Source organism: Crocodylus siamensis, chromosome 11, assembly GCF_052110815.1.
Source record: "Crocodylus siamensis isolate JL-2025a chromosome 11, ASM5211081v1, whole genome shotgun sequence".
Taxonomy (NCBI): domain Eukaryota; kingdom Metazoa; phylum Chordata; order Crocodylia; family Crocodylidae; genus Crocodylus; species Crocodylus siamensis.
In genome coordinates, this window is record NC_143405.1 from 44,197,190 (window position 1) to 44,221,928 (window position 24,739).

Genomic DNA, 24,739 nt, shown 5'->3' on the forward strand with positions numbered 1-24,739 from the left:
GTTGATGAAATCTTTGAATGATCAGTTCCTTAGATTTTCAGAAATTAAAAAGCTCTGTATTTCTGTTTGGAAACACAGCACAGCAAAATAATAAACCACTGCTGAGGTATCCACTTTACCCAGATGGCTACAATCCAAGATTACTGATGCTGACCAACTGACACCAGTTAATTATCTACCAACCTATAGCAACATTAACTATAGAACCAGCATAAAAATTTTTTTTTAAATGTGCTGGAAGGACAAGAGAAATGCATAATAATATGTATTAAAATTATCTAAATTAGAAGCATGAAGATTTGTTTTATATTGGAAAGTGTACTACTTCAAAAGTATGGTACAGCTTATTAAAGAGAATCTTATTTTAATTCTAACTTTATTTTGCCTCCAACTTTTAAAAGTATTAAGAATATTTTAATATACTTATTAATAAAAACTATAACAAAAATATTTCCATTGGCAGAAGCAACTAGATTTGGGGACATGGTATCAGTTTTGGTGCCCCAAATTGACATACCATTGAAGAACCTTATTTAAAGAAGACAAAATTCATGCTCCCTCATGTTGGGCACTCAAGCAGTGAGGCACTCAGAATTTCTTGTTGTTTTTAGTCCAAAGTGTATATGAAAACATTTAAACTGTTGCCTCAAGATGATCAAGACAGAGTTTGTGTGATATCTGCTCAATAATCATTTCAAACACAAAGGTATTTCCAGTTAGTTTAGGAACAGATGACTACAAGGGCTCAGTATAGAAATGCTAAGTCTTTGATTATGATTACTGATGCTTTAAAAAATAAGTAAAAGCAAGCCTAATGCTGACGTTGGTGCAAGGCATTCTTCAGTAACTTTCTATTTAGGCAGTAAAATTGTGATTCTATTGAAGAGACTTATGAAAGAAAACAACCCCAAAAAACCCCAGTAAAGTAGGAGAGGGAATAAAAACATAACAAGAGAGACAAGATGCCAAAAGGAAAGAGGAAGAAAAACATTTAGATTCCATGACTGATTGAAATAAATACCAAAGCTATTAGTTTCAGTTCAAAGAGCCTATCACTTCTATTGTTTATTTTTCTTTAGAATATTTATTTTATCTTGAAACTTCAGAATGGCAAAAGGGCATATGTAAAGGTAAGAAAAGAGGCAACTGACCTGATCTGGAGAGGGTCTGTGGTTGGAGTGCTGTGTCCTTCCAGGAGACCGGTGGTGATGGTGATGGTGGTGATGATGGTAATGGTGATGGTCATCATCATAGTTATCGGCCATCAGTTTCATTCTGTTCTGTGTCTGTTTGCAAGAGAGAGAGGCAATTCCCTTAAGTGTTGGAATAGATTAGTCTAATAAAATTTCACCAGCATCTGCTGTATAGTACCTATATTGCTTCTGTCACTCCTAAATCTAGATGTAATTGTAAACTTATTCTAAGGCCCCAAACCTGCATTTAGCACAGGGTAAGCATTAGGGTCTGAAAACAGAACCCTTTGGGCTGGGCCTAAGAAGATAAAGAAAACTATCAAAAATTAAATGATGTCTTTACTTCTACTTTGCTGAAATCAATTAATGGGATTTCATAAGAAGCAAATAAGGGATTCAGCCCTATAAACTCCCTGGGGAGTACGAACAAAAACAAAAATCTAACACAAGTTCCTAGACATGTATTTTTCAGTATATTTTGTCCTACTGAATAACTGCAAAATCATATTAAATGGAATTTAAATGATCATATCTATTTGGATTTATAGCCAATTAACAATCCATAGTAATGATGTTACAGAATTATAACAAAACCTGCATTTTGGCCTGCAGTTGGGGTTTTTTTTTACTAGCCTGCTAGGTTTAGGATGTTAAATACCAGACACCAGAATCTGAAAAAGAACTGATGCAAATTCAGGCATCAACATAGACAGATAAGTGATCACATGACTTAAAGCATGATAGCCAAGGAAAACAAGTTTTACCTCACAATCAGATCAGGAAAGTAACTGAAATGTCAACATTTCAGCAACTGCCTTATACAAGTAAAAATTCATAAGTCATCACCATGTAATAATCAAATAGAACCTAACATTACTATTACAGTACTATTACATGATACAACTCACAGATCATGCCACTTTCAAGGGGAAGGCGCTTCAGTTTAGGGAGAATTAAACCAAAGTAAACCCCTGCAGCGTGTACAAGCAGCCAGTGTCACTGAGAACTAATCAGAGAGTAATCTCCAAGCCCAGCTAGGCCCAGACTGCCATCTTCCCTCAGGATGGAAAGGACGGTTGTCCTACTTACTGAACTACTTACATTAATTCATTCTCACACTGGGTCCCCTAAAATGTTCCTGGTCAGAATTGCAGACTGAAATCAAACTACCTATCCTCTTTTGTCTCAGTGACATGCAGAGTAAAATGAGCTAAAACTTGTGGTCACATCAAAAATATTTTTATAATGTAATTGACCAATCATGCAAACACTTACCGCTAAATATAATACTGACTACTGACAACAGTCACATTTATTACAATCTCAACCGTTCTTGAAACTTTGTAATCAAGGATTACTTTTTCTGCCTTGACAAAACCCAAAATAAATTGTGGTCGCTCTTGAAGACATCACCCCAAATTTGCAGAATCAATAAGATGTTGGTGCAAGGAACATCATTTAAATGTCTGAAAGGCATAGCAGGAATCTTAATTGAAACACTCTACATATTTTCTCTTACACTAAATCACTTACACACCCATACTTTAATTTTTCCTCACAGAGAGCCTCTAATTTTACTGAAAGTAGTGGTGAAATGAGCATAAAAAATGACAGAATACTATAGCGGGTCTAAAACTGAATTTTCTATTTTGCAGGTTATTCTACAATTTTAAAAACTGTTTTTGTTCTGAAAACCTTGACGAAACACTGAATTTAAATATTTGCTGTGCAACAAAGGTTTGTTTTGTTTTTTAAGTTTTGGGTTAAAGACATTTTGTTATGTAATAGTGAAATATTTATATCAGTGGTGATTTTTTTTCTATTTTATTTCATACTCTCCATCTTATTTTTATTTTCCAAATACCACATAGAAATAACAAAGCCCTGTATAATATTAAAATAAAATTGATGAATAACTATGCAATTAAACAATAATATATTGAATAAAATAAAGACTATAAAATATAATATATTTCAAATTTTAAAAACCCATAACAACACTCTGCTTTGCCTTTAAGATACTTTTTTCCATTTTATTCCTACATTAATTTTTTTCAAAACTGATATGGTCCTACGTAACATTTTGATTTTGATGATTTGATATATTCTGAGGGAAAAAAACATTTCATTGGAAATTATTTGATCAGCTCTGTCAAATACCCAGTGCAAATAATGCAGATTTGTGAGAGGTCTGAAGGAATAGATGTATTTTGTATATGTGTATGGAAGATGGGTATATGAATCACTAAGGAAGGCAAAAAGAGTAAAAGTTAGGATTATGTTAACTTTCTGAAACATAGCTGAACCTCCTCCTTGTGGCTGGCCATTATAATGGGGCATGTGCAGATGTTACACTCAGATTGACCTAACTAGTAGGGCTGTGCAAAATTTCACCAGTTGTTTTCATTCAACACTGTTTCATCTCATTTTGAGCTCAAAACAGCAAAATCAAATCAAAATGAAGGGCTTTAAAACAGCCTCAAAACAAAACAAGGCTAGTCGAAATGTTTCACAAGTTTCAAAACATTTCAATTTTTGAAGTCAGCAGTGAGGTGGTGGGAGACAGAGGAGAACCATCTCCCCATCTCCTGCCGCCAGGCTGCAGGAAGCCAATCACAGCACAGGGGAAGGGAACTGAACCCAGGCTCAGTTCCCCTCCCAAGTGCTGTAATCGGGCTGTGGAAAGGAACTAAGCCCGATCACTCAGTTCCCCTCTCCAGCCCTGCCATCAGGCTGTGGAGGGGAAGTCCACCCAGCTGGACTAACGTCCCCTCCCCAGCCTGATCTAGTGCGGGGAATGGAAAGTCAGCCCAGCTGAACTGAGTTCAAAAAAAAAAATCTTGTACCCAAAAAAGATTTTCAGTACAGTACCCCTGCTTGCTGATGCCAAATAAACATTTCTACTGAGTGGAGATGATGTTATGTATTAGCATAGTGTATGTTTTTTCATTAAATAAAATGGTTTCATATAATGGAATAGTGGCAAGTAGTTTAAATCTCTGTGGCCACATCTACATGAGATACTGCACAGTCCTTACTGCGCAGTCATTTAGAACTTGCATATACAAGTACTAAATTACTGCACAGTAATGACATTACTGCACAGTAGCATCCCCAAATGGCTTTTTGGTGACACTGCATCATGCTTCATGCCACGTGATGCTACTGCACAGTAGTAATGAGCTATTGCACAGTCAGCACCTCATGCAGATGTGGCCTGTGTTCAGTAAAAATGGAATGGAGGACGGAATTGTTGCTTAAGTGCAGCTGGCCTGTTCTTTTCTTCCTGTGAATCTATTTAAGCTATATACTTAATGGGAGGGTTGTTTTACTTATGCAGGAGTTTCTTCCAACTTTAACAAGGGATCAACTCCATCTGAATTATAGTTGGATTGTCTGTACTTGTATTCAAGGGCCATGGCCTTCTACATATGAGGGTGAAAAAGATGGAGAACTAATGGACAAATAATAACTCGCTTACTGTAAACTTTGTAATAGCTTTTCTCTTTGGGGAAGTTCCTAAGATTTTATTAGTTTATTTTCTTATCAATGAACGGCCTTAAATTTCTTACCTTTCAACTGTATTATATAAAAGAATGCAAAAGCTAAACAAAATGATATATGCAATCCTAAAAGTGTCTCCTGTAATGAGGTGTTGGGGATTAGACATGTCATGGAAAAAGAACTATAAATGAATGATGTCATCTTTCTAATTTGGTGCTGAAATATAAATAAACTCTGTCTAATGTTTCTTCCTTTTGAATACCAGATTGCAGGGAAAACATGCACAAAGCAACTCTTAATGGTTTAGGAGTCTTCCTTTAACTTGCCTATGGTAGAAGGAAAGTATGGAGGAAAGTGAGAAGGAATGTGAAACAGAAATGAAAAAAAATACAGTTTGATCAAACATCCTACATCTTTTAGGACTCATACTTATCACTAGTCTCTTAAAAATGGTGCCAAGATTCTGATATGAGATGTATTATATTCATCTTGGTTAGTTCTCTGCAACAGTAAGATATATTATTTTTTTTAAGGTTACATTTTGGCTTTACTTGAACTACAATGAAAATGGTCAATATTTCACGGGTTATTTTGTACACCCTACTACTATGAGATCTTTTGTACTCAGACTTTAAAAGTTCATAAATATAGGTTCTTCATGAAAAAAGTAAAAACAGCTAGCAAATAAAATAGTAAGGTAATCTTTCTCAGACTTTTCTAAAAAAATCCCAAATATTTTATATATTACTGCTGTCTGTTTCACTTGCTAACTCTTGTAATGCTCATTAGGCTTTGACATGCCAAGTATATATTTATTCCAGGAAGAAATTAATTAACTAGCCTGGAATTTGTCCAGGACCTGGAGGCTTCATACCCCTACCAAAAAAAGACCTTAAGATTTTTATTGACCATATGTTTTCAGAAACTTGGTTCATGTAAAAGACCATTCCTTCAGCAGCTTCCTATTTCATATGTAGGAAACTGGGTTCAGTACTAACTCAGAGGGAAGAGTGCAGCCTGCTGACTTCACAGAACAATCCCTCCCTGCAGCATTTTCAGTTTCCTTGAAAACTTCCCATACAACAGCCAATTTAATTTATCCCTACTTATTTTATGACATTCCTACAGATTACATTGTAAGGTATGAGTTGGATAGTTCCAAGTGAAATCAAAATCTCATTCTCAGAATAGGTAATTCATGAAAACCACAAACTACAAACATTATGCAATTGTGTCAATTTAAGGTCTACACCACTGTTGGTAATATGTATTTCATGGCTCAAATGGGATAGTTATTGAATATAAGATTTTAAAATTTTCCTCTCAAAATTATTTTAAATACTAAGCATGTCTACACTTTCATGAATGTGCTGTAGTTACTGCACATTAAGTTTAGTGCTGTAGAACCAGTGCATGGGTTTTTAGTGAGCATATTTTGAAACTGACAGTTTCCCAATTAACCTGGGAAAGTTTTCAATATAAACTTGAGTTTTAGTCATAAAAATGACTAAATGATGTAAATGATGTCACATTACCAAATATTGGCCTATCTTGAACTTATTTATTCCCATTTCTCCAGCCACACTGGTATAGATTTAACATGCAAAGGATGTAGTTTAATTAGGCTTCAACTTTACTAGCCCATCTGGAAAACCAACAATAAATCATACAGTGCAGGTCAGCATTCTTTCTCTTATTGTTCCCTCCAATTTGACAGGGCTGATGTCAGCCCAACCTAGTCCTGTCCTGTTTCTGGTACCCTACCACTCTCCATCCCAGATGAGAGTTAAGGGGCTTCCCACCTTACCCCCCTAGGATTAATAAGGTACTGGTAAAGGGATGTGATTCCTGATTGAACCAGATGTTAAGAGTGCTAAACCCCTGGCAGCATCCAGACAAACATGGACATTTGGTTCCCCAGAAACAAGTAGCAATGGCACACCTTGCACCACAGCTACTTGTCCCTGGGGAATGCCTGTGCCAGGCATGCTTTGGCACGTGACAGGTTATTCTGGGGGTAGTAGGAAAGGCTGAGGCCAGCAGTGTGCTGGCCCCAGCACTCTTAGCTGAGGTCCTGGGGGCCTCCCAGGGCTGCAGCAGTGGTGATCCTGCTGGGCAGAGCCTGGCTGGCAGCCACAACACAGCTCCAGGTGGCCTGGTTTCACTTTTCAGTGACACGCTCTGCCCATGCATGCACTACCCCATTTTTTTTTCTGTGGGTTTTTTTTGACCCCTGGATATCCAGACATCAAAAAAAAAAAACCACAGGAAAAAAACGCAGCAGCGCATGCACAAATAGCATGCTCCTGCAGCACAGAGAACACCTGACTGTGCGATATGTGGCACTGCAGATGTGTTTATGGCACCACATACTGCATGGTCTTGAAAATTTCCAAGGATGGAGATTCTACAATTTCTGTGAGTAGACTATTCCAATACTTGACTACCCTCATAGTCAGAAAGTTTCTCCTAATCTCCAACTTACATTTCCTCTGTTGCACCTGCAGGCCAGTGCATCTCTCTTTCCAGCTACAATTTGAGACATTGCAACTGTTACATTTCAGACAAAATGCTGCTCTGAGTGAGGTAACAAGGTTGTAGTAACTTCTGTACTGATTCTCGCATTAGAGAACCAATTTAGTTACTGGTTCAGAGAATTAGGGAAACTCTATTATGGCTCACAGACTGTTAACAGATTTTTAAGTAAGTTCCTTTTGCAAAATACTTATTTCTGGGGGGTGAAGTATAAATCATAAAGAATTTAGCTTGATGGTTGAATTTGTAGTTCTGACAGATTTTTTCTAAAATGGACACATTTCATACAAAAATAATTGAAAGACAATGTACATGGCACCCTGTAGTGGCATTTTTCTCAGTCATGTTTCAGAGTACATGGGGCTGAAAATGAAAAGATGCGTCTTTTCTACTATATCTTTCTGGGATCTTGAAAAATGTCTTAATTTCTTTGGGTGCATTGACACGTGTGCTTTACTGAGGAGCTGACTAATTAGCTCTGCAGTAAAGCATCATAGTCTACATGTGCACTAGTATTAGGGTGAAGTAAACTAATAAACACCACCATAAGATAGTACTGTTAGGGACACTACTATCATATGGCAGAGTCATTAAGTGCAATCAAATGCATGTGTACACAGTGACCACTGGGTGCAAATACTGCCCAGCCAACCCAGCTAGCCTGGGGACCAGACCTCCCATCTCCTGCCTGCCCTTCAACCACCCAATGCTGCCACCTGGAGCATGGGCCTGAACTCCTGTGCCCCTCGCCAGCCTAGGGCTGCTCTGCTCTGACTCAAATTTTTGCTGTTCTGGGTACACATGTAGACAATGTACCTGAGAGTAGTGTACTCTGGCTCAAATAGCTCTGGAGTTTATTGTGTCATGTTAATTGCATGTATAGTTGCACCTCGGTGACTCATTTTAGTTATCTATAAAATAGAAATAACATTACTTCATATTTGCAAAGCATTTTTAAATCTTTGGCTGGAAAATACTATATAAGGACATAGTATTATAAATAATAATTACATATTCAGTGATTTGCTAATTTTGTAATATTCATATTAAATCAGTCATATACTACTGATAGTTATTTTCGTTTGTTAAAATTATTAACTGAACATATTATCTACTCACACCAACTTCTTTCTTATGAGTGAATATTTTATGATTCTGTTTTATTTTATATTCTGTTGTTCAGAGTATTTGTATGAATATGCAACCTGCATATTAACTTATTAACTATATCTTTTATAAATTGCTGGTGACTAAATTGGTTTTGGCCCAAGCAAAATTTACCTCAAGTGTTAACTCTAAAGATGTTGCCAAGTTATTGGTTAAATATGGTGAAAGGTGCATCCTTGGTGTGATACAGACATGGAACAAATGAATGATAGAAAAATTAAAAGCAGACTACATCAAGACACATACATACATTAACCTCCAGGGCTTGAAGCCATTATCTTTGATCATTCAATGTTGCTATTTGTTAAGCTTAAGAAGACATGCATGGTATGAGTAAGTGAAATTTACCCATTTGCTAAAGAATTTATGACCAAGCTTTGTGGGAAAACTGACAGATATTTCATGTCCTAAAATTCTATAGTGTTTTAGCAAGGATCTACTGAAGTGAAATGAAAGTATTTGATTGACTGGTAATAGACGCAATAGCTTAACAGCAATCTGTAACTGTAAAACTGTAATATTAAAACTGTCTTTTAAAAATATTTTAGCAAGGTGGCAATAGGGAAGTATGCTTTGATCAGTCATCTGGATCAACTTAAAAAAGAAACTCTTATGAATGTGGTTTATATGAGAAAAAATGGTAAGATTTGTTGTTATGGGATATAGATGTAATACCATTCAATACCTATTACTTTCTTTTGGATTTTCTCCTCCATCTCCCCTTACCAAATGGAATCTGAAATATTTTTAAAATAATCACCTACAATAGCTTGTTTCTTCTGTGTAAGGTGGTGAGGAGACAGCTGTGCTGGAGGCAATGGGTTCTGATTGTTAAGGCATGGAATTGGAAATCTAGAGACCTGCATTATTATTGATCCTGCTATGGACTTGTGACACTGGGCAGATCACAAGCACTTGTTTCTGCAGTTCTGCATCTGAAGAATGGGTGTGCTAATACTTGTTCATTTTAAGTCCTTCAAATTATTTGTGTGAAAAGTGCTAAGTACAATTCTTATTAATTTATTTTTAGTAGAGGGTTTATAATTTGGTCTTTTTTTCTTTACGAATTTAATTTTGGAACATAAAAGTAAAACCATCTTTTACCTTCAAAATCCACAAGGTTAAGATTTAATCATATCCCTTATAGTACAGAGTTCAAATAAAGAACTTGGTATATATCACTATACCTGAATTTACATAAAATAAATGGGCCTAATTCCAATTTCATAAAAATGAATGTAACCACAACTGTATTTTCAATAGAAGTTGTACCCAATTTGCTCAGATAACCATTACAAAGTTTTGCTAAGCAAGTTACCTAAACTCAGCAGTGCCATTTCAAAACAAAATCAAGATGTTCTGTTAGAACAGCATTTTCATGGGACCGCAGAAAACTATTATGAGTTGCAAAGAAATGAAGAATTTCCAATAATTCTAGTTTCTGCAGGACAGAAAATTTAACTGCCTATTGGAAGACACTGTTATAACTGATTTGTGGTCTGACAAACTTACATTTAATTAAATACTGGACAACACATGCTGTTCTTGGCTCTAAAGACTTGTAAAGTAAACTAAATTAATTTATCTTACTTGTCACAGACAATCTCTTGAAGGATTTTAACAGTATGCACATAATGAAGAGCCTATGTAAACAGTAAGTATTTATAAGCTAAGGAATCCAAACTGTATTTCAACGTATAGGTTGGAAATAAATGTGCATTAGAGGAGAATACTCTTTCAATAAAGCTATGAAAATGCTTGTGAGATAGTTGCTATTATTTCTAAGTGAACTTTTGGTGTCTTCTAAGGATCTGTGTAGAACAGGAGTGGGCAACTCTTTGGGCCCAAGGGCCACATAGGAGGCTAGGGCTGAAGGGGCTGTTCTGCTCCCCTCACCTCCAGCTGAAACTTCTGCTCCTGCCCCTGCTGTATCACTCCAGGTGGCTGGTGGGGAATCAGGGCCCATTGAGGCAGGAGTCACCCAGCTGAAGCTTTCCCCACCTCCCCCAAGCAGCTAAACATGAGAGTTAAGTAGGATTCCTCCTGTGTGAATAGTTTAAATTATCCCTCTTGTTGTATTGATGATTTTTTTAATATAGGAATTCACTGCTTTACGCCATCTTTGAAAGGCTCTGAAAATGCTTAACACTTATTTATTTGTGACAACCATTGAGTCAAACTTTAAATTTTTGACTGAAATAAAACTTATTAACTTTTGTCAAAAAAGACATATTTGCCCTAAAGTACTAGGACTGTATATTTCAAACTTAGTTATCTTAGGAATTTCTAAGCAAAAATCCCATTCAAATTAAATGAGAGAGGTGTGTCCAAACCCCCTGGTTAGCTTTAAAAATTCAACCCAAAGCTATGACACACATCAATAGATCTATAAAAGACATCCTGAAACTGAAAGGTTGAAAGATTGCTTTATAGCAAAAAGCTATGTGGCACTTTTCTTCATATTATATACATATTAAAAATTCCTATTTTTCAATATATTTAAAAAAATATAAAGAAAAGTTAGCTGTAGCTCAGCAATTAAGCCTGCCCCTAAAGAGAGATTCAGCCAGCCTCTTTGATGCAAATAAAAAATATTGCACGTCTTCCCGAAGTTTCTAGTAAATAGTCTGAGTACAGAATCAATGTTCTGAGAATATACAGGTAAATCCACTGATTAGTTTGAGAGCCTTAACTTAGAAATGGGTCTCTGTCTTTTCTTCATCTCCTCAAATGCTCCATGTAGTTAAAATTAGTTACATTTTATATTATTAAATTACAGTTAAGGTAACTTGATAATGACTGTTATATCAGTTGTTATGATTCTACACATAGATAATTATACATTTGTTATAATTTCCATGTATAGAGTCAAATTATTGAAGGGACATCTAAAATTCTTCCCCTCTCTCCCCGGGTCACTGCTTCCCCTGCTTTTTGCCTCCTGTTGCTGTTTCCCCTGTCGCAGGAGTAGGGGGAATGAGTTTAAGATCACTCTCCAATCATTAGGTTATAAATATAATTAAGTGGGGGGTGTCTTAAATTCAGTCATCTTGGATTCAGGTAAATATGATACATCACAAATTAAAAACCAAATTCATCCCTACACATTGTGACATTGCTTTGTTACACTAATATAAAAAGAGTTATAGATCATACAACATACCATCACATTATTAGACATACCCTATTATAGTATTTTATGTGCATTACATTGTTCTGTTCAGGTATGGACTTAAAACACAGAAAAGAAAGAAAATTCCAAGACAGAAAAAACTTAGTCAAGATAGAGATAAGCTTGAAAGTACAGATCAGTACCTTAAAGTAAAAGCAAAGCAAAGCAAAGCATAACAAAACAAAAACATTATAAGGATGTCAGAATTATAACTACTAACAGGAATATTTTTCAAATCGGTTTCATTTAGTTTGGGACTACAAATGCTAAATTGCCTTAATCATAGTTATATAGCTGTCAGATATTATCACTATAAAGCAGGTTATTTTTAACTCAGTGTCTTAAAGTGCATTTTCATATCTTAACATATTTGGATGTTTTGTTAAGTGTAATCTTACCTCTGAAGTTCTTGGGGTGGTAATGTTGGTTTTAAGATAATTACAACCTCCCTTTAAAAAAAATGTATATCTTAATGTTAATTATATATATTTTCTGCCTTTAGCTTCAGCTTAACAGAGGAGTTTTTTGGGAGTCCTCCCTTTTGGAATATACCAAAGAGCATCTATGAAAGGCAAGTTAACTTTAAACTGAACAATGAGAGTGTTTTCCCTTTTCCTACTATGGTAGATGTCCTAGTTAGGCACCTGGAGGTCTAGGACATTTTCTTTCACTCCCAAATTTCTTCCTTCTTTCCTCCTTTGTTCCTTCCTTTTCTTTTTTTTACTTCAGAATTAAGTAAAAATTAAGTAAATTTTTAAAGTAAGAATTAAGTAAGTTTTTTTACTTCATTGACTGTGGTTTGCAAAGGTTTCTGAGAATGGACACATGGCCAGAGAATTAGAAATGATAAAACTCAAGTTAGATTCCTGGCCAACTGTGCAGTAATACTACAGGAGAGGGGAAAAAATGCATCATTCAAAGAAAAATCTGAGGAAAAGGGCACAATAACTCCATAATAATTAGTTATTACAAGACAGACAGACAGACAGACTTTTTATAAACGTTTATTAAGGGGGAAAGGGGATAATAATCCAAAATAAATAAATAAACAAAACACTGCCCACGCAGGGGCCCAGGTACAACAGACAAAGCCTAAAGTTATGACCCGCAAGGTCTGCCCTCACAGTCTAAAAACAAAAAAAACTGGTTTAACAACAGTTTGCTCAGACCCCTGCCAGTACCCCAGGAAGGGGCAAGCAGCATCACAGCGTGAGGACTAAACAGATGACCTCAACACTGCAGAGCACCTCCTGAATGGTCCAACGTACCTGAAAGGCACTGGAGGACCGCATTTTTAAATTCAGTGTCAGGAATGAACTGAAAGAGACATAGGGCATCAACAGAACTGGCCCCAGCAAGCCAGTTCCTGCAACTTTTGAGGATGGCCATCTTGGCTTGACCAACAGAAAGTTGGCCAGGCAGATGACACCCTCCTCTGCTACCTGGTATGGGAAAGAACAGATAGGTAGCCTCCAAGAGGTCCAAGTCTAGCACCTGTAACAAGGCACCAAGGGCTGCAATTAGTGGCAGCAGCCAGGGCCACCCAAGGAAGGCATTGAATAAATCCTCTTCTACCTCCCCTGGGCAAGAGGGACAGGCTGCAGTCAAGTCCATGTGGTGGACAAGAGTGTCAGTGGCCAGTATCCAATGCAGCAACCACCACTGGAGGTCAGCAGTCCATTTGGGAATAGCTAGCTTATAAAGCTGGTGTGAGTGCCAGTGCCACTAGGTGCCACCTCCACGTCATGTCAGTGGCAAGGATGCAAGCATGGCAGACACAAACCACCCATGTGTACAGGGCTTTCTGGGGGAGCATGTCAAAGCGAATCCCAGCACTCCTGTCAGCAGCCACAGGAAGAGTTAATAAAGTGCTAGGCCCACCACCCAGATTGTTATCCACAGCCAGGACAACGGGCAGTGGTAGAAAGGGCTGTCCGGAGACATCTCTGGTAGGGATGTCCCACCACACTCAGAGATAATCCTTGATGACAGCTGCTGCCTCCACTGGGAGGGTGGCCCGCACATCCCCCAGGAGACAGGCAGTGCAGCAGACCGAATGCATGTCCAACCAGGCAGCCAGAGCCTTGGCTAACAGCCAATCCAACCAGGCCATATCAAGAAGGTGGCCAGCTAGACTGTACATGACTGGATGAGAGCATTAGCAAGGCTATCAGACCCAAGGCTTCACAGCCTGTGCTTCAGGGTCAGGTTGTAGACAAGTGGCTCCTGCAGCAACTGTGGAAATTGCAAACATCTGGTCCCAGGGTTGGAGGTGGAAGGCAGCCCACCAGGCCCATACCAGTCTGCATTAGAAGGGTGGGAGGGTGCCCCAGTCCGGGAGGGAAGTATCCAGGAAAAAGAGTTCTCAGTCAAACCTGGAGTTCCCTACCTGGTGCAGGGAGGGCAGTCTTCACAATAAAGGAGTCTTTGGAGAGCCTGCAAACAGAAAGCAACCACTCTACCCACCACATCAACCAAGCCCTGGCCTCCCTCAGCTGTAGGCAGATAGAGAACAGCTCAGGGGAGCCAACGGCATCCATCCCAGAAAAAGTCCACCACCACTCTTTGAAGCTGTTCAAGTAAATCCAGCGGGGGGTCCAACACAGCACACTGGTCTCATAATGTTGCAGCTGCCAAACTGTTCACAATGAAAACCCACCTGCAGTAGGAGAGGTTAGGGAAATGCCAGTACCACTCACGCAGGCATGCCTTCACCTCCTCGCTGAGGTCTTCCCAATTCTGAACTGAGAAGACTAATGGGGGAGCATGTCAAGACTAATGACATGCTCCCCCAGAAAGTACACCAAGGAACAGCCTCAGAGCTTTAAGGCCCTCACACTGCTAGATGAGACCTCCCCAGGCTGGTCCGGGGGAGAGGGAGGGATGATTGGTCCACACACCGAAGAGCAAGCTGTTGCTCTTGGGCCAGTTAACATGAGCTGAGGAAGTGCATTCATAAGCACTCTGACAGTCTACCAGCAACTGGAAATCACCCTGGATGCCAAGGAGAATGGTCACGTTGTCTGGATACGCTGTCAGCCTAACCAGTGGGCCACGACCCAAAACAGAGGTCAATGGATGGGAGCCATCACCAAAACTAGAGGCCAGTCAGGTGCTGTTGCAGCACATGAAGCAGGGGCTCAATGTCCAGAATGTACAGAATTCCCGAGAGGGGACAACCCTGGTGGATGCCCTTGTGAGCCAAGAATGGAGCACAGAGCACGCCGTTCACTTTCAAAAGATTGGACATGTCTCAGTACAGTACCAGTCTGAATCCAAAGGCCTCTAGGGCCTGAAAAAGGTAGTTGTGACTAACCCTATCAAAGGCTTTCTCCTGGTCCAAGGATGTGAGCCTGATGTTCGGTCCAAAAAGGTCTGTGGCTATCACCAGATCACAAAGCAGGAACTGATTGTCCCGAATGTTCCTGCCCAGTATGCAGTAGCTCTGTTTGAGATTGATGACTGAGGCTGACAGTATGCAGTTGATTGGCTAAAGGGTTGCCTAGAATCTTGTAGTCAGCACACACAGGGGATACTGGCTGCCAGTTCTTAATGCAGACAAGGTCCCCTGTCTTTGGTAGCAGGATGAGAATCACCTGGCAACAGCTGACAGGCAGGATTTTATCAGTGAGGCTCTCATGAAACACACACAAGAGGCAGGGGCCAAGGTAGGGGCCAGAAGGCCTTACAAAACTCAGCAGGCAACCCATCGAGCCCTGGAGCTTTGCCCATAGTGAGGCTCCTCACTACAATCATGAGTTCCTCCAGGGACAGCTCACGCTCAGGTATATCAGCCATGATTGGGCACAGCTTGGGGAGGCTATCGTGTAAGCATTTAGTGGACTCTGGGCAGAGAGGTTCAGCTGCTAACAAGTCCTGATAGAAGATTACAGAAAAAGGACTGGATAGGAGTATCAGCCTCTAGTAGCTCTGAGCAGTGGGCACGAATCCTTGTGCCTCGGACTAGCACCCTCTGCCAGCTCCTTCAGGTGGTTCTTCTGAAGCTTAAGGCTCCTGTGTCTCTATCAGCATCACTAGGGCCACTGTTAGCTTTGCTACATCATCCTCCAACCCCTGGATATGGCGGTGGAGCTCACTTGTTGCCAGCTGTGTGTATTGCTGACAGAAAGCTCTGATCTGTGCCTTCTCCACATCCTTTCATTGCTTCCAGGGAGAAAAGGAGATTCTCACAGTCTCCCATATTCACCAGAAATAGGCAAACATTCACAGGAGTGAGTATCTTGCAGCAAGCTGGTATTAAAACACCATGAGGGTCCCCAGAGACATGCTCTGTCAAGGAGACTCAGCTCACAGCAAATAAGACTGTGATCTGAGAGTCCAGATGGAATAATACAGCTGCCATGCAGGACTAGCAGGCAATGTGTGGTGACGACAAGCGGTCAAGGCATACCATGGCAATCCCACCAGCAGCTGCCTTTATCCAAGTGTACTGCCTTGCATCAGCATGGAAATGGTGCCAGATATCAGTGAGGTGCCCTGCCTCCAAAGCTGCCAGGCTAAGGATAGCGTTCTGGCCCATCCTGTTCATGCCCTTTATTGACCATGCAATTAAAGTCCTTTCCCAGAAGGTCATCACCATCCACTGCACTCCTCAGAAAGTCAGCCAGGGTCTCAAGGAAGCTGTCCATTCTTGCCTGGCAGTGGGCGCATAGATGTTAATTAGGAGGAGGTAAAGTTGTGCTAACATGATGCAAGCAGTTAGCAGGTGGCCACGGACAACCTCTTGGGTTACCATTGGGTCAGGTATCAGCTGCGGTGACAAGAGGATCACAACTCGTGTGCTGAGAGAGGTGCCATGGCTCCTTCCAAGGCAGCATGCTAGTCAGCTTCACTATCTGCATTAGTATGAGTTTCTTGCAGAAAGGTGATGTACAGCTTTTTCTGGTGCAAGACATCAGAGAGTGCCATCCACTTCACAGGATCTCTGCAGCCGCTGGCACTGAGTGAACAAAAGGTTGTGTCACCCATGCATGAAGGGTGTAGAAAGGGGGACAGGCAAAGCCAAGGGAACAGAGAGAAACAGCAGAGAGAAGCAAGTATACAGGACAGGGAAAAAAAACCAGGCCTACAGCTCACCAGCTCGTGCTGCTCACAGCAAGCATCCAACATTGCCCATAAGCTTGCTTAGGTGAAAACTATAACACTGCATCCCTGCAATGGAGTGCAGCATCATTGCTGTGGCCTTAGCAGACACCACAAATGTCTCAGGTTCTGGGAACCATTTATGTATATGCTGTGCAACCCTCTGGTGGTGCTTGATCGGGTCAAGAAAGCCAATAAGGCATTCAATAGAGTAACCAACACAGGGAGGCTCCTCAGAAGCAGGAACAGGTTCTGCCTCTGGGGAGGGGACACTCCCTGTGGAGGGGGGCACCTTAGCTGAAATGGGGGACACCACCTCCTGAGACAGGACTTCTGTCAACTTGTCCTCAGAGGCAGAATCAAAATCCAACCCTGATGAAGCAGAGCTGTACACATCAAGCAATGAGAGACGTCGAGCCCCAGGGGGGCACTCACCCCCACACCAGGACTCTCAGAATCAAGCCCTGTGATAGCAAGATCCTCTGAGGGGTACTGAGGGGGGATATCAGTCCCTGATCTCTTGTGGGGGGGGCACTTTCTCCTCACCTAGGCACTCTTGCTCCTGGAGTCACTTACGGCTCCCCGAGCATCCAACCTCCGTATCATAGATTTCATAGATATTAGGGCTGGAAGGGACCTCAGAAGATCATCGAGTCCAGCCCCCTACCCAAAGGGCAAGGAGTCAGCTGGGGTGGGCTTATCTTGCAAGATAAGCTTATCTTATCTTGCAAGATAAGCATCCAATTTGCTCTTGAAGGTGTTCAATGTAGGTGCTTGAACCACCTCCGATGGAAGGCTGTTCCAGACCTTGGGGGCTCAGACAGTAAAGAAATTCTTCCTTACGTCCAGCCTGAAACAGTCTTGCAGTAGTTTATGACTGTTTGACCTTTTCATCCCTTGGGGCGCTCTGGTGAACAAACATTTCCCCAGATACTGGTCGTCACCCCTGATAAATTTATAGGTGGCCATCATATCACCCCTGAGCCTGTGCTTTTCCAGGCTAAAGAGCCCCATGGTTCTCAGCCTGTCATCGTAAGGTCTGTTTTCCTGACCTCTGATCATGCACGTGGCTCTCCTCTGGACTCTCTCAGGCTTCTCCACATCCTTTTTGAATTGTGGGGCCCAAAATTGGATACAGTACTCCAGCTGCAGCCTCAGCAAGGCCGAGTACAAGGGGAGAATGACGTCCCGGGATTTGCTTGAGAAGCATCTATGGATGCAAGCCAGCATTTTGGTCACTTTACTAGCCGCAGCATTGCATTGCAGGCTCATGTTCATCTTGTGGTCATGATGGCCACCAAGTCTCTTTCTTCCATAGTGCTAGCCAGCGTAGCACTGCCGAGCCTATAAGGATGCTGCACGTTTTTCCTCCCAAGGTGGAGAACCTTGCATTTTTCGGTGTTAAACACCATCAGATTCTCATCCGCCCATTTGCTGAGCTTGTCCAGGTCAGCCTGGATCACCTGCCTGTCCTCTGGTGTGGATACTTTGCCCCAAAGTTTGGTGTCATCAGCAAACTTGGCCAGTCCGCTTCTGACTCCAATCTCCACATCATTAATGAAGATGTTGAACAATATGGGTCCAAAGACAGAGCCTAGGGGGATCCCACTGGTCACAGGACACCATGATGATTGATTTCCATCAATTACTACCCTCTGGGTCCGACCATGGAGCAAATTTCCCAGCCAGCGGATCGTGGTGGACCCAAGGCCACAATTGGGCGGTTTCGTCAAGAGGTGATTATGGGATACCAGATCGAAGGCTTTGTTTTGGTAAAGATATATGACATCAATCTCTTCTCCCTTATCCAGGTGATAGGTCACCTGGTCATAAAAGGAAATGAGATTGGTCAAGCAAGACCTACCCGCAACAAACCCATGCTGGCTATCCCTCAGGATGTTGGCTTTGGCCAGTCCGTTAAGGATAGCCTTTTTAATAAACTTTTCTAAGATCTTCCCTGGGATAGAAGTCAGGCTGATGGGCCTATAATTAGCCAGATCCACTTTCCACACTTTCTTGAAGATAGGCACCACATTGGCCTTCTTCCAGTCTTTGGGCACTACACCAGAGTGCCAGGAGGTCTCAAAGATTCGTGCCAGAGGCTGGGCTATGATGCTCGCCAGCTCCTTGAGTAAGCTGGGGTGTAGATTGTCAGGGCCAGCTGACTTGAAGGTATCCAGCCTCTCAAGGTGTTCCTTCACGAGTTCAGCATTAATGGAGGGCAGGGGATCTCCCTCACCTGGACCTCCCTGTCCCATAGCGGGCATGGGCATCCCATGGGACTGATGAAAGACTGACACAAAGTACCCATTTAATAGGTTGTTTTTTTCCTGGGCATCAGTTATCATTTGCTTCATCTGGTTCAGCAGGGGTCCAATGTTGCCCTTGCTTTTCCTCTGGCTCCCCACATATCTGAAAAAGGACTTTTTATTGTCCTTGATGCTTGAAGCTAGTTGGAGTTCAGTTGCAGCCTTGTCTTTCCTGGTTTGCTCCATGCAGGACCAGACTAGTGCAGAATAATTCTCCTTGGAGATGAATCCCATCCTCGATCCTTTGTAGGCCTTTCTTTTTAGCCTCAGGAGGTCTGCTAGATCCCTGGAGAGCCAGGGGGGCTGCTGTGCCCTCTTGCTGCCTTTCCTCTGAGATGGAACAGAATTAGCTTGTGCATTGAGGATCACTTAGGTGTCAGCTATGAGGAAGCACCAGAGTCCCCCCAACCAGGAGTCTTTATTATGGCTGGAGGAACCCTGTGCCAACTCTCTTCAGCCACAGGAGCCAGGCAGCACAGCACCACACCAAGCAGTGTATCCTATGTGGCAAGGGCCAAGTGGGGCATCGGGCTCAAAGAGCTGAGAGGTGGAGGGAGGGCTACCAGGCTCCCCCACCACCTACTCTATCCCCAGGTCACACCTGAGCACTGCAGGGTCTGGTGGGATGCCAATCAGGCAGGCAGAGAGGAGAGGCCCTGCTCACTAATCTCAGTTGCCTTCGAAGTGGTGGGGAGGTCTTGAGGGGATGATGAGGCCTTTTGAAAAGACCCCTTGTTTTCTTTTACTTGCCCTTCCCAGCAGGAGGGGCTAAATCCTCTGCTGAGGGGGGAGGAAAGGGGGGGCTGGGTCCTCCACCAGAGCTAGCTGACTCCAATGAAATGGGGAGCAATTGGGAGGAAGGCCCTTCCTCACCACCCAACAGGGCTGCCACACCAGAGGCAGGTAAGCCACCATACTGTGCAGTTGCAGGTGGCTCCACCATGGCCGGTTTCTTCTTCGGGCACTCAGTAACCAGATGGGACCTGCTACCACAGCAAAAACACGAGGTGTCCCCAGTGGTGAGGTAGACCTTGTAACACTGGCCATCACTCAGGAAGGACATGGACAGGGCAAACTCCAATCCTCCCTGTTGAGAAGCATTAACACCTGCATTTAAAGGATAGGACATGCCAGAGGTCAGGGACTTTGCTGCCAAGCAGCAGTCTAAGGACTGGCCCTGTAACCATGCCATAAGGGTGCAGGCATTAGTGAGCTCTTCGTCTGAGAGAAATGGAGGCACGTTCGAAGCTACCACATGAACAGCTGGTGTGTCTAGGGGCGTTGCAAGTCAAAAAACACCCCTGACAGATACACCTGCTACCACAACCTCATGCACTAAAGCAGGGGAGCTGAGGAAGATGATAGGGACTGAACTCACCTAGGCAGCATACAGGACACGTTTGCAGCCTTTAAGCACCACCACAGCAGCAGCACACTCCTCCACTCCAATGGAGGGAGGGGCATGAAGCCAGAGACAAAAGCTCCGGTCCAAAGTGGGTGAAGTCCCAGCAGTGAACCACTGGGAGCTGCCTTCAGCTATTCCAGCAGAAACAGGTTTAAACCTGCAAGGAACCAAAGGGGTGAGGGATGGGCAGCCCTCTGCTGGCAGGGAACAAAGCAGCTGGAAAACAAACAAACAAACACATACCAGAGGAGGGGAGAAAGGTTAGGGATGTAGCAGGGAAGGGAAGGGAAGGGAAGATAATAAGCAGCAGAGCAGCTGCAGTGAGGAGAGGAAACAAAATACAACCTGAGGGAGGAGAGGGGGAGAGGGTTACTGCAGGAGAAAGGGCTGAGAAAAGGGGGGGAAAGGCAGGAAAAATTAATGAAAAGTGGTGGACTACAGTGAGAAAGGGGTCAGACTGTCTGGGGGTGGGAAAAGAGAAAGAGAAAGACTCACAAAACATAGAGAAGCTTTCAGAGCTCTAAGCGAACACACCTGTCAGCAGCCATTTTGAAAGAAAGAAAGAACAGCAGACTCCCAAAATGCCTTATGGAATATTTTCATACAGTTAATTGTTATTTTGAAGATTAAGCCAAAGTATCTTGTGAGATAGAGCGCAATGTGATGTACATACTAGATAAAGTGCCTGGTAGCAGCCAAGAGAGAATAGAAAAAAAAAATAGAAAAAAAAAATAGTGGATGGGAACGATCTGCCCATTCAAGATTGTAAGAAACAGTGAGTGGAAGGTAGCCTTTTTCATGGGGACCCTGTCAGAGCTTTTGATCTGATCATTTAAAACATTGAACAGTGGCAGAAAAGCTTTGCATATATTTCAATTCTTTTTAAATTAAAGCACTATTTAATTTGTATTAACACCCATGACACCTGTCACTATGCAGTACTACAAAATGTGACTTACTGATCTTGAGAGAAGTTGGAGTGCATAATAAGTCTTTCTCTTTCAAATGCAGAAGGTTAATAGCCCTTTCACAAACACCAGCTGGAATATTAGACACTTGGCAGATTGAGACAGACAGCAGTTCCAAGTGCCAAGCAGACACTTATCTGAAGTACTAAAGCCAAATTTCAACTTTCATGACACTTGTGATTGAATAAAGTTATGTTGATTTGAACATGGTCCATCTGACTTTTTCTGTTGTGGTCACCACTTTTGGAGCTTGTGTTTTCTAAACCTTTTTAAGTGCTGTGAATTAACAGCATGGTTTGAAGTGCAGGAAATATCTTGCAATAATACAGCATACTCCGTAATGTACAGGCTAAAGTCATGCTAAAAGTATTTGTCTGGGTCCCACTACTAAACTTGGTAATTACATAGAAGTATGTAAGAACATAGACACAAAGAAGTGGGTTAAAAAGCATAATTAAAGCTCTGAAACAGAAGTTGCCTGAGGACATTTCAGGCCAGGTCCTACTAAATGCAGACAAGCAATATAAGATGGTACATCTTTCTCTCTCTGTCTCTCCCTCTTTTTCTGAACAGTGACAGGAAGTAACTCATTAAAATAATAATTCCCCATAATAATTATTTAAAAACAGACATGAATCAGAAACTACAGTAGCAAAATAAGACCTATAATAAGAAATTGTATGGCTAATAGCACCAATTGTCTTTTGCCCTTGGAAAGTCTCCCCAGTGTATGCTTTGTTTTAAATTTCCTCTGTTCCCTCACTGGGTCCTACTCTCTTACTTGCAGCATATAAAAATATAACTCAGGTGGAAATTACTGGTTTTCTTCCCTTGTGTGCAAGACACTATAGAGAAAAGAGATATTATCAACTTCGACCCTACCTCTTAGAATAGAACAGGTGGGAAAGAGAAAACAGAGAGAATCACAATACTATACTTGGCTTGTTTTATGAAAAAACATTGCCTATAACCAGCTCCAATTGGAAGAAGCAACCATTTTGCATCATAAAAGAAAAGCATATTAAAATTTAATGTATAAAGAGCATAGGTAGATTTGAGACACAATTAATTTAAAATATTCTTTGAATTGTTAGTTCTTAGCCCTGTGGCTGATACCAAGTAGTTGCTAGCTAAGTACAGCTTTTTTATTTAGCTTTATCATCATAAAAATAGTAGAGCTGTATTAATTTCTCCATTTACAGTCCACTAATTGTCTCAAGGAGAAAAAATATATTTTAATTAAATTTATCATTCTTTTTCAGATGTAGTACAGGTTTTTTGCCATTTTCACTTGAAACAGTTTTTCCTATCCAACAAGCCACCCAGACCAAAAGTTACAAGAGATGTAGACCTCTTAATGTATAGTGCTTTATAGAAACCTCTTAATGTATAGTTTCTATAAAGCACTATATATTAAGAGGTCTACATCTGAACAAATAAAACAGAAAACAGCCCAATAATTATGATTTCCTTTTGGGTCTTGTAGTCTCACAATTTTAGAGGTTTCCAAGTTTATGTTGTCTTGTCTATATTGCATGCTGTATCACATGACACGATATAAAATCATGCTGAATTTATGCCTACTCGTTGGAACAAAGTTAACTGTGACTGCTGCAGCTATAGGAAGCCTGTAGCTAAAATTTAGTATAAATTTAAGTCACTCCAGAATGAGAACTCTGACTAGTAGAAAGGGAATCAGTTTTAATGGAGGTGACATCTAGAAAGAATGTGCTCAGACACTGTATCAGGTACACAGTGGGAACAGCTACACGTCACCCTATGGCAACATAGTGACATGCTATGTTGCCATACAACATGCTACAGTAATGTAGCGATCACGTGCCTACACATGAACACCAGTGACATTGCTGTAGTGACATGCTCCCCAGTATAGCATGCCACTATGGTGACATAGCTGTAAAATCTTACCGTGCGCTGTGCACATAGCTCAGTACCCGCCCATACTGCACCATGCTTTAGTACTTCCAAAAGGAAGTAGTAAAGCACAGTGCCATAGCAACATCACCATATGATGACGTGTAGACACACCCAGTGCCTACAAACCCAGCTATCATACATTTGTATGCCAAGCACAAAAATATCATCCCACTGGAACATCTGGTAAAACAAACAAAAAAAATCTGCAAAAACTTCATTTCATCTAATGCAAGTCTGAACAGACCTGAGAAGAGAAAAGAGGTACAATAACCAAACTGGTGTGCCAGCTGGTATTATTCCTTTGAAACCATTAAAAAAAACCTTTTAAGGTTCCTGGGGAGACTATGTGGAGGTCTGAGTAGCCGCAGCCAGTATTCTTCCAACACAGCCCTGTTACAAAATACCTCATCTGGAGTGACTAGATTTACCAGGCAACATTAATTGCCCACATATGTGTGCATATTCCTTCCCCATAAGTACTCAGAGCTTTCTAGAATGGGCTACACAGAGAATTGGCTCTCTGCAGCTTCCCTTCTACTCTCTCATTCTCATAGGATTCATACTTTATACCATTCCTGCATTTGGCTACAGAGTGCAACTGAATATTGCTTCACATAACAGTAGATCTGATATTTGAAGCAATACTTTTTCTAACAAATTGTATGTATTTTTAAGTCCGTCAGGACTTCAAGGGAAGCTGAGTGTGCACATAAGAACACTGCATTTGACAGTCATATTGCCATATTGCCAGACAATCAATCTATCCACAAATACCAATTTCCACATTCATTTATTACATACGAAGTGGTAGGCCTGCTATTGAGGAGACTGGCTGAACTGCCTTTGTTTGTTTGTTTGTTTTTTAAATTATCAGCAATGTGCTTTGGCAATGTAAATGTCTCAGATGTATATATAATTATGGGCCATAGTATAGGCTGTACCATCTTTTGCTTATTTTTGAGACTCATGTTGTTCTGAGTAAATGAAAGCAATGGCAAAAATCCCACTGACTGGTGGGAACAAAATTGAGCAATATAATTTCCAGGGGGCACATCTACCCAAAATGCTACGTCAGCGTAGTGATGAGCTACATTGCCATAGTGATGTGCACTAACCATGACACCACCACTACTGTGCAGTAGGGTTGTAAATGACCAGTGGGCGGGTACTGCACAGTCATTTAATGTAGATATGCCCACTGAAACAGAGAATAACTGCTTGATTAAAATCTCCACACCACGTTTTTTAGGGTATCAACTTTAATGTTGAACTTCCTGGATTTGTGGGGAAAAAAATTAGTGTGTCTGTTTGTTTCCATGGATATGTTTGTAAATGGTGGCTTATTTATGTGTAAGGCAGCTGGCCTGTTTCCCTAGTTCAAGAACAGCTCACTACCACACTCATGTCTCTTTCAGGGCATTTTTTGTTCTTCAACAAAATTCAGG

The 24,739-nt window shown here is 41.3% G+C and overlaps 1 protein-coding gene and 1 pseudogene across 1 annotated transcript in view; both read right to left on the reverse strand.

The window, feature by feature from the left end:
- ERC2 (ELKS/RAB6-interacting/CAST family member 2) overlaps nt 1-24,739 on the reverse strand; it is a 1,102,519-nt gene that overhangs the window by 263,731 nt on the left and 814,049 nt on the right. Inside the window, exon 15 of the mRNA XM_090022087.1 lies at nt 1,152-1,286. Coding sequence (XP_089878213.1) covers nt 1,152-1,286 — 135 coding nt within the window. The remainder of the gene's footprint in view (nt 1-1,151; nt 1,287-24,739) is intronic.
- LOC149855786 (uncharacterized) lies at nt 12,603-13,633 on the reverse strand (annotated as a pseudogene).